Below are 10889 nucleotides of genomic sequence, written 5' to 3'. Positions count from 1 at the left end.
CACATACACAGTCTGAACCCATCTGATACACTGCAGGTGTGTGAGATCAAGAGCGTTTCTGCCAAATGTGTTCTGTTTAAAATGTGAACAGAGACAGAAAACAGTAGAGGTGTGTGTTGTGATTCAGCATGTGTAGTGAGTGTGTTGTAGTGTAGTGTAGTCATCAGCACACACTGACTCTAACAGTCTAACAACAGCAACATTACATGTTAACGCACACAGTAAACACACACACTTACTCGTGCACAGACATACACACTACCATACACACACACTTAATCATGTACATACATAAACACACACACATGCTTACTCATACACTCCTGCACACACACTTACTCATGCACACATACACTCATGAACGCATACACTTACTCATATGCACACACACACACACACTAACTCGTATACGTACACTCATGCACACACTCATACACACACTTAATTATGTACAGACATACATTCATACACACACTCATGTACACACATAAACAACAAACACACACACACTCATACTTACTCCTGCACACATACACTCATGCATGCATACACTTATATGCGTACACACAGACACACACACATCAGTCTTTCTCACAAAGTGGTGTGTGTGTGTGTGTGTGTGTGTGTGTGTGTGTGTGTGTGTGTGTGTGTGTGTGTGTTTGGGCTGAGATGCCTCTGAAGCTGTGAATTATACATGAGGTGTGTCAGCGCTGTGGTCAGAGAAAAGGTCATGTGATACAGAGGACGCATCGCCATGGCAACACTGGCAGGACACTGGACTCATCCTCAGGTGGAGCTTCACACACACACACACACACACACACACACACCTACACTATACTTTCTCCCAAACACTTTCTCCCACATACACTAATTCTCTCTCTCTTACACACACACACACTAAACCTACCCATTCTCCCACAGACACACTTACACTAAACACAAACTTTCTTAAACACACACACTCACACTATACTTTCTCCCCCACACACACTTTCTCTCACACACAGACAAACTTAAGCTAAAGACTCACACTCATGCACGCACGCACACAAACACACATGCATACACTATACATTCTCCCACACACACACATATTTACAAACACACACACGCACACACACACTCCCACATACACATTTACACCAAACACAAATGCGCGTACACACACACACACACACAAACTTTAACTAAATACACGCACACACATACGCAGACACTATACACCCCCACACACACACACACACATGCACGCGCACACACTTTCTCTCCCACACTAACTTGCTTTCTCAGACAAACTTAACACACACATGCACACACAAACACACGCACACACACTATACATTCTCTCTCTCACACACGCAAACACACACTTATACTAAACACACACTTTCTCAAACACACACACACACACACACACACACATTATACTTTCTCCCATAACCACCAATTCTCTCACACACACACACACACACACACACACTCTCCCACAGACACTTAACACACACACTAACTCTCTCACACATACACACAAACTTAAACTAAACACACTTTCTCCAACACACACACACGAACTCTCTCACACACAAATTTAAACATACACACTCTCCCATACACACTAAACACCAAACTCTCTCTCACACACACACACACACACCTAGACACTAAACAAACTATCTCTCCCTCTCACACACACCTAGACACTAAACAAACTATCTCTCTCTCCCTCTCACACACACACACCTAGACACTAAAACTCTCTTTCTCTCTCTCGCTCTCCCACAGTCAGGTTTGTGTGAGTGGGTCTCTCTCTCTCTCTCTCTCTCTCTCCCACAGTCAGGTTTGTGTGAGTGGGCCGCTGGTTCTCTCTCAGCTCAGGGATCTTGTTGTCGCTGGTCTGACTGGTGTGTGTGTTTCGCTTCTCGTGTTAATATAAAGCAGATTAGCAGATGTCCTGACCTGTAGAGTTCTCCTTCAGTGCTCAGGCTTCAGCTGTTCAGTGTGCTGTTTCCCCCTGCTGGCAGATGCTGATACTACACCACTGATCAGTGAAGACTCTGCCTTCGTTTATTCACCTTATTATACCCGTGTGTGTTTTCTGTCGAACACTAGTGAACATACACTGCAGAGTGCTTCCACAGACTGATGTCAATGTTTCCAGCAACATCTCGTGTAGTGTTCAACAGGAAAGAAACTCCTAAAAGTTTACAACCACATGAGTGTGATGAATTATGAGGAAATTAGGGGAAACTGTTGCTTTAAAAGGCACAACATATAAGATATATATATATTTTTAAACCCACAAGAACACTGCTTAATATCACTATGATCATAAATGTTGAATAGTTCATCTCGTCCACTGACACGAGTCCTGTAGGATGAAGACTACAACTCCCAAGATTCCACACTCCCTCATCAAAATATGCCTTGTTTAATGTGAACACTAGTGGACAAAACTGCAGTCAAATGTGGATTATTATTCAGTGTTTGGCATAATTTCAACTAAAACACGAAGACAGGGCGGGGCATAGAGTAGCTCCTCCCCTTTTCATAAACAGCCAAAAGTGTTTTGTTTATATCACAGCTCTGCCTTTGTTTGTTGTGAATATATGCGCCCTCTAGTGGACAAATACACACTGTGCCTTTAAAAAAACTGAAGCTCAACATTTTAAAAATACTAATTATTAAATATAAAACAGAACTGAGCAAAAAACAATAATTACAATAAAAGTTAATAATATTAATAATAAATAATAATAAAGTCAGAATTGTGAAAAATAGTTTTCATTGAAAATTCATTACCAAAAATAAGATGTAAAACTAAAAAAAGTCAGAATTAGAAGAAAAGATTGTGAAAAAGATGCTAAACGCTGAATAAAATTGTGCAATCAAATGTGGAATTTTATTCAGTGTTTGGAATCATTTCAACTGAAACATGAAGACAGGGCGGGGCATAGAGTAGCTCCTCCCCTTTTCATAAACAGCCAATAGTGTTTTGTTTAAATCACAGCTCTGCCTTTGTTTGTTGTGATTATGCGCCCTCTAGTGGACAAATACACACTGTGCCTTTATAAAACTGAAGCGCAACATGAAAATTAGAATTTAAAAAATATATATATATTTTTTTTAAATACTAATTATTAAATATAAAACAGAACAGAGCGAAAAACAATATTTACTTACAATAAAAGTTGATAATATTAATAATAAATAATAAAAGTCAGATATGTGAAAAATAGTTTTACAAGAAAAATATCAGAACTACAAAATAAGATGTAAAACTAAAAAAAGTCAAAATTAGAAGAAAAGATTGTGAAAAAGTACAATTGTGCAATCAAATGTGGATTTTATTCAGTGTTTGGCATAATTACAACTAAAACACGAAGACAGGGCGGGGCATAGAGTAGCTCCTCCCCTTTTCATAAACAGCCAAAAGTGTTTTGTTTAAAACGCAGCTCTGCCTTTGTTTGTTGTGAATGTGCGCCCTCTAGTGGACAAATACACACTGTGCCTTTAAAAAAACTGAAGTGCAAGAAAATGTGAGAATTAGAATAAAAGAAACCAGAATGTGATCAAATAAAAATAAATAAAATACAGAACTGAGTGGAAAAATATTTAATTACAATAAAAGTTAATAATTATAGTAATAATAATAATAATAATAATAATAATAATAATAATAATAATAATAATAATAAAGGTCAGAATTGTGAGAAATAGTTTTACAGGAAAAATATCAGAACTACAAGAAAAAAAACATTTACAAAAAATATCTAAAATTTTAAAAAGAAAAGATTGTGAAAAAGATGCGAAACGCTGAATAAAAACGTGCAATGAAATGTGCATTTATATTCAGTGTTTGGCATAACTTCTGCTGAAACATGAAGACTGGGCGGGGCAGAGTAGCTCCTCCCCTTTTCATAAACACCCAATAATGTTTCGATTAAATCGCGAAAAATAGTTTTACAAGAAATATGTCAGAACTACAAGAAAAACCATTACCAAAAAAATAAAAATAAAATAAATAAATAAAACTAAAAGTAGTCAGAATTACACTAAAACAATTGTGAAACAGATCCCAAACGCTGAATAAAAATGTGGATGAAGACAGGGCTGGGCATAGAGTAGCTCCTCCCCTTTACATAAACAATAGTGCTGTTTAAATCACAGCTCTGCATTTGTTTGTTGTGAATATGCTCCCTCTAGTGGACAAAATACATACTGCGCATTTAAATGTGATTCTGAACACAGTTTCATCCATAATAGAATCCAGCAGCAATAATCAAACCCGAGAGACGTGACGTTCTACATAACACTGTTTTATTTGGCACAGAGGTTCAATATAAGGAACAGAATTATTCAGCGTAGTTTCCAGAGAATAAAACACACTGAACGAAGAGGCAGGTTAAAGCTACAGGAGCGTTTGGTTCTGACAGTCCAGAAGGTTAAAGCATCACTTCTCTCATTGGTACAAGCATTTCAGCATCAGCTATTATTCCACTACACAACATCATCTACACAACAGAGCAATCATCAGCATTATCACAGTCCATATACAAAATTATCAGGAATGTTTACAAATATTTTCCAAGTGATGTTCAAGAGAGCAGAGGAAGTGTCACAGTGTTTGCTAGAATATACATTTAATTCTGCAGAAAGTCTCATTTCTTAGTTTTGCCTGGAATAAAAGCAGATTTCATTCATACATTTAGTAATTTAAGATCAATATTAAAAACTGAGCTTTATAAATGCTGCGGAAAACGGTTCATTAAAAAAATATATAAAATTAAAGGTCAATATTAATATGTAGCTGGTTAGCTACAGAACAAACCACTGCTGCCCAATGACTTGCCTAATTATCCTATTTAAGCCTTTAAATGACACTGTCAGCTGAATACATGCGTCTCGCAGAATAACTACACTACAAATCTCCCTAAATGAGCAGTTTTCTGGATTTTGTGCTTCGTGTTTTTATTTTTCCCTGTTTATTTCTGCTTCTGAATTGCATTATGGGATGTTGATCTTTCCTCCAACAATATTTAACCTTGAAGAGTGTGTAAGAGTGTGTTTTCTGCACGTGTGCAATAGTGTGCAGTGCTGTATTGTCTGGGTTGGTGTTGTATATTACACTACAGAAACCTTGTAAACAGGGTGCAGGTTATACAGTGACGATCGGGGGGTCAACTCTTTCAGTAATATTATTTTATGTAAAACATGCTTCAGTGAATCCAATTAAATGACATCTACTGTATTAATGCAACATATTTAATTTCTCAGTGTTCTGTGGGACAGTTCTCTGTGTATTCTGACCTACAATACCCTGTGATAAGCATTTCAGAGGTTACTGTAGGTCAAATTATACATTCAACTCGTCTAATTTGACTTTACTTTTATGCTGTATGTAGAAACAAACACCTGTTTTACAAGAGAAGTGTTTTGTGAACACCCACTGTGTCTATCGGCTTAGATTATTCATTCACAATGGTATAATCCATTATAGGGGGGTGGTCAAATGTATAATTATATGATCTATTATTTAATTAGTAATATTAGTATTTAGATGCAGATCAGAGCAAAGTATTTCTAATAATTTAAGGGACTAACCCCCCCATACATACGTTTTCATGTCCTTCAGAGGAGATCAAGCATTAATTAGGGGGGTCAATCCCCCCTAAACCTTGCTGTAATTTGCACTCTGCCATAAACTGAAGCACATTTTCTGTTGAGTTACTCGCATATTTCTCTTGATATTATTTCAAAGTAATAAAATGTCAGTAAAAGTCCCTTTGTTAAACTGTAGAGTTTAGTTTTTCAACATCAGAAGTGGTCAGAGCAGAGATAAACATCCTATAATGCAATACACCACCGCAAATAAACAACACACACTAACTGTTGATTAACAGTGTAGTCGAATATAATGCACCCTCATAATGACAAAGACAATATTAGAAATGAGTTATTAAAACTATTGGGTTTAAGAATGTGTTGAATCAAATTAAACATCACTTGGGAAATATTTAATAAACAAAACATTTCACACGAGGGCGAATAATTATATCCTCATCTGCGTATAACAAAAGCCCATAATCTCCTAAAGCAGCAAAAGTGAGCAGACTTTCCTAAAAACCTGACGTATATTACATTCAGAGGCGTTCAGCTTCCAGAAACACTGCATTCATGTTCATATGCTGGTGATGTTTCATATAAAGACGAGGAGTCGGTCATAATATCTCAAACCTTTCGCAATCAATTATCTACTTGCTCTCAAATGTCTACCTTTAATCCTACAGGAAGAGAGAAGAAATAATATTAAAAGGGAATTAAAAGCTAAATATTCAAAAGAACAGCATCGATAGCGATACAAGAACAACATTAAAGGATCTATTTTGGCAACATCTCCCAAATCCAGCAGGAAAAGAAGTTTTCATATGTGGGAGAAGGAACGGAGGGAAGTTCTGCACGAGAACATCTCGAAAACATTTGGCCTCAGTTTCTGATCTTCTTCTTGTTTTTATTCTCCATTTTATATATTTTGGTTTTGTTTCTCTGGACAACAAGAGTCAGAGTCTGACAGCTTTAAAGACGTTTCGTGAATTCTAAGATATAGGTTATTTTGGTAACTATTTAAAGAGTGAGAGCACATTGTGTGGTAAACTGGTTAGTTAACACACACACACACACACACACGCACACACACACACACACACACACACAAACGCACACACACACACACACACAGAGGCTTCAGGTTTGTTCATGTGCTGATGGAAGCTTGTTTCTGCCAGCAAATGAAAAATAATGTAAATCATAATAATAATAATAATGTCAATAAAAATGTTCATATTGGCTAATAAAGTCAAAATTGTGTCAATAATTTAAATTCATAATCATGAGCAATATTGGCCATAACTGTGTGACATATATCAGAATAAGAAAAAGACAGAATTACAAGAAATAAAAACTCAATTGTGAGATGTAAACTCAGAACTACCAGAGAAAAAAGAACAGAATTGCAAAGATTTACCCAGCAGGCCCAGGACGCCTACATGACCCTCATATTGACGGTGTACTCCAGTGTTGTGGAGACGTTGCATTTTATTTGTAAATGAAAATTCAGAACCCAACGTCAGCGTCCAACCTAAACCCAACCAAATATTAACGTCTAATGATGCTGACGTTGTGTGGACGTCACCACTATGACGTCTATCAGAGGTTAGATTTTGGTTGCCATACATGAGGAATAAATGTCAGTGTTTGACATCAATATGACGTTGGTTTAAGATGTTGGCTTAACATAAGACTTTGGTCACTTTCCAACACAACCTAAAGTTAACCAAATATCAACATCACTTGCCGTCGTTATTGGACGTCAAAATAACGCTGTCCTTAAAGACTGGCTATACATTAAATTTTGGTCACCTGACGTAACAACCTAAATCTAACCTAATATTAACATAAGACATTGTGTGCCTGCTGGGTCAACGCAAACTATGAAAAAAATAAAAATATAGAAGGTAAACGAAATGTGAAAAAGTAAATAAGTATAAAATCTGAATTAGAAGAAGTCAGAATGAGAAGAAGAGAAGCCAGAAATGTGAATAAAAAAACAGATGTGAACATCATTTCTGAAATAAATATATAAAATGCAGAACTGAGTGGAAAAAAATTCAATTACAATACAAAATTTGTTTTACAAAATTGCAAATAATAATAATAATAATAATAATAATTCATAATTGTAAAATATGCAGGTCTACAAGACAAAAATCCAGAATATTTAGTCAGAATTACAAAGTTAAAAATGTAAAAAAGTTTAAAATGTCTGAATTCAAAGATACAAAGACAGAATTGAGAAAAAAATTGATTTACAAAAAGCATCAAATTAAGAAATGTTAACTCAGAATTATAAAAAAAAGCCAAAATTATGAGAATAAAACTGAATTATGAGGAAAAAAGACAGAATTGGTTCATGTGGAGTAAGAATTAAAAAAATAATAATAATAAAAATTGGAGGATGTAAAACTTAAATTATGATAAAAAAAGCCAGAAGTGTGAAAACAAAAACAGAATTACGAGAAAAATGGTCAGAAATGTAAAAAGAAAAAGTCAAAATTACCATAAAAAGATCAGAACTACGAGAAAAAAGCAGAATTCCTGCATGTAGAGTGAGAATTATAAAATAATAATAATAATAATAATCAGAATTTGAAGATGTAAAACTATAGAAAAGTGTGGTCAGAAATGTGAGATGTAAACTCTGAGTTATAAGAAGTGAGAATTCTGAAGGATGAAGGAGAATGAGTCTCTAAATAAAAATCCAGTATTAAAATAAATGTAAAAAATTAACCGCAAGAAAAAAAGACGAGGAAAACGGTCAGAAAATTAGTCAGAAATGCGAGACGTAAAGTCAGACTGAAGGAGCCTGAATGACAAAAACGAAATAAATAAATAAATAACAGTAATGAAATAAAGTGAGTTCCATATCAGTCCGTCTTAATAAATGAGATTATTTTTGATGTGCTGGCAGGATCATCTTCCTCAGGTTATATTTGGTTCTTCATCACTAACAGATATTTGGCGAGTTCAGCTTCAGAGAAGCAGTACTTCTGCACCGTATGAAAATAAATCTGAATTCTTCTAGAGCAGACTCTGAGCTGATCTTCATGGTGTTCGGCTTTGGTTAATGATCGACACATCAGAAGAAGAACGACAGCTTTTCTGTGGATCATCCTGGAAAACGGATGATCTCTGGACGTCTCTCGAGAGTCTGGATGAACAGTAGAGTTCCAGCAGACCCAAGAGGACACTCGGTGAGGTAGAGGGGTTTCCCAGCAGCGCAGGGCAGAGTGAGGCACGGCTCTTTGGACAGCAGGCTTTTGCTGGAGTAGGCGGGGTTTGGGAAAAGGGCGGAGTCTTCAGCTGCACACAAAGGGTTTTTTTTTATCTAGAAGGGGCGGAGCCTTTAGCTGCACAGTGTTTTGATGAAGTGGGTGGGGTTTGGAAATAGAGGCAGAGTCTTCAGCTCCACAAAGGGTTTAGCTAAAGTGGGTGTGGTTTGGGGAAGAGGCGGAGTCTTCAGCTGCACACAAAGGTTTTATCTAGAGTTTCAAGGATTTGAAGGGGCGGAGTCTTCAGCTGCACACAGGGAATTTTCTCTACAATGGGTGTGGTTAGGAATTAGGGGCGGGGTCTTTTGTTGCACACAAGGTTTTCATCAATAGTGGGCAGGCTTTGGGGTGGAGTCTTCAGCCACACACATATCTTTCTAGAGCAGGGATGTCAAAGTCACTTCCTGGAGGTCCGCAGCCCTGCACAGTGTAGTTCCAACCCTAATTAAACACACCTGATCAAACTAATTGAGTCCTTCAGGCTTGTTTGAAACCTACAGGCAAGTGTGTTGGAGCAGGGTTTGGAACTAGACTCTGCAAGGCTGCGGCACTCCAGGAACTGACTTTGACATCCCTGCTCAAGAGTTTGTGTAAGGGGTGAAGTCTAGGGTTTAGCTGAACAGTAGGCGGGTTTGAAGATCAGGGTGGAGTTTTTAGCAGCACATTGGGTTTAGCTGGAGTGGGAGGGGTTTAGCGAAGGGGGGGGAGACTTCATCGAGGCTAATAGGGTGAATTATTCATACCACACACACACACGACACACACTTAATATTCCAGCGACTCATTAAACCACTCCTGCATACACAGACCATCTCATCAGCTCAGTTTTTGGCTTCACAGGATCAAGCTGAGTTTGTTCTTGCAGTAGACACATCATCTTCTGGCTCTCTCAGTAAAATGTTTCCAATGAGAGTCTGAAGTGGTTTAATGCAGATCTGTTCCCAAACCCACTGAGGCGCCTACATAGACAGCACTAAACAGGCACTATGACAGCATCGCATGCGTCTGGCAGACAGGGAATCTGCAGCTCTAGCTCTACTTTTTTTCGATGATTCTTTGACTGGGAATTGAACCCACGACCTTCTCCACTGCACATGCAGCGTGTCGGTCATGATGCTGTCTCTGTAGTGCACTAGGGTATGGAACAGGTCCTGTGTGTCGCTGGTCCACAGAGGCACATATGTGTGTGTGTGTGTATGTGCGAGTGTAAGGCTTTGGTGAAGGAGGCTCGGTGTGTGTGCAGCTGAAGAAGGGTTGAGCTGCTTCATCCTGTGCCCATATCTGTGCCCGTGTGTGCACCTGTGTCAGTGATGGTATCTGTGCCCGTGTCAGTGCCTGTGTGGGCCGGATGCAGTGGCTGTGGTTCAATCATCACCTGGCACTGAGGACCCGCCGGCGCCACCTGCTGCTCAGCTGAAGCCGCCTGAGGAACAGATGACAGTCAGTCACACATGAGTGCGTTTCATTATTTTCATGCTTTTGATTTACTCCAAAATACTAATTACTTTCATGCAAAAATATATTGATACATTTTTAAATGACTTCATCATCATCATCATCATTATTATTATCATCATTATTATCATCATCATCATTATTCATCATCATCATCATCATCATTATTCATCATCATCATTATCATTATTATTATTATTATTACTATTATCATCATCATCATTATCATTATTATCATCATCATCATTATTATTATTATTATCATTGTTATCATCATTATTATTCATCATCATCATCATTATTATTATTATCATTATTATCATCATCATTATTATTCATCATCATCATTATCATTATTATCATCATTATCATTATTATTATTATTATCATTGTTATCATCATCATTATCATTATTATCATCATCATCATTATTATTATTATTATTATCATTGTTATCATCATCATCATTATTATTATTATTATCATTATTATCATCATCATTATCATTATTCATCATCATCATCATTATCATTATTATTATTATCA

General features: G+C 37.0%; 1 protein-coding gene across 1 annotated transcript in view; it reads right to left on the bottom strand.

The window, feature by feature from the left end:
- Positions 1-9974: 9974 nt before the first annotated feature.
- The window catches only part of LOC130243019 (immunoglobulin superfamily DCC subclass member 3), a 29069-nt gene continuing 28154 nt past the window's right edge, over positions 9975-10889 (bottom strand). Inside the window, exon 15 of the mRNA XM_056475044.1 lies at positions 9975-10311. Within this exon, the coding sequence (XP_056331019.1) occupies positions 10153-10311 (159 nt within the window). The 3' untranslated portion in view covers positions 9975-10152. The remainder of the gene's footprint in view (positions 10312-10889) is intronic.

This window comes from Danio aesculapii, chromosome 16 (assembly GCF_903798145.1).
Source record: "Danio aesculapii chromosome 16, fDanAes4.1, whole genome shotgun sequence".
Classification (NCBI taxonomy): Eukaryota; Metazoa; Chordata; class Actinopteri; order Cypriniformes; family Danionidae; genus Danio; species Danio aesculapii.
Note: the sequence above shows the minus strand (reverse complement) of the source record. Positions and strands in the feature narration are given on the sequence as shown.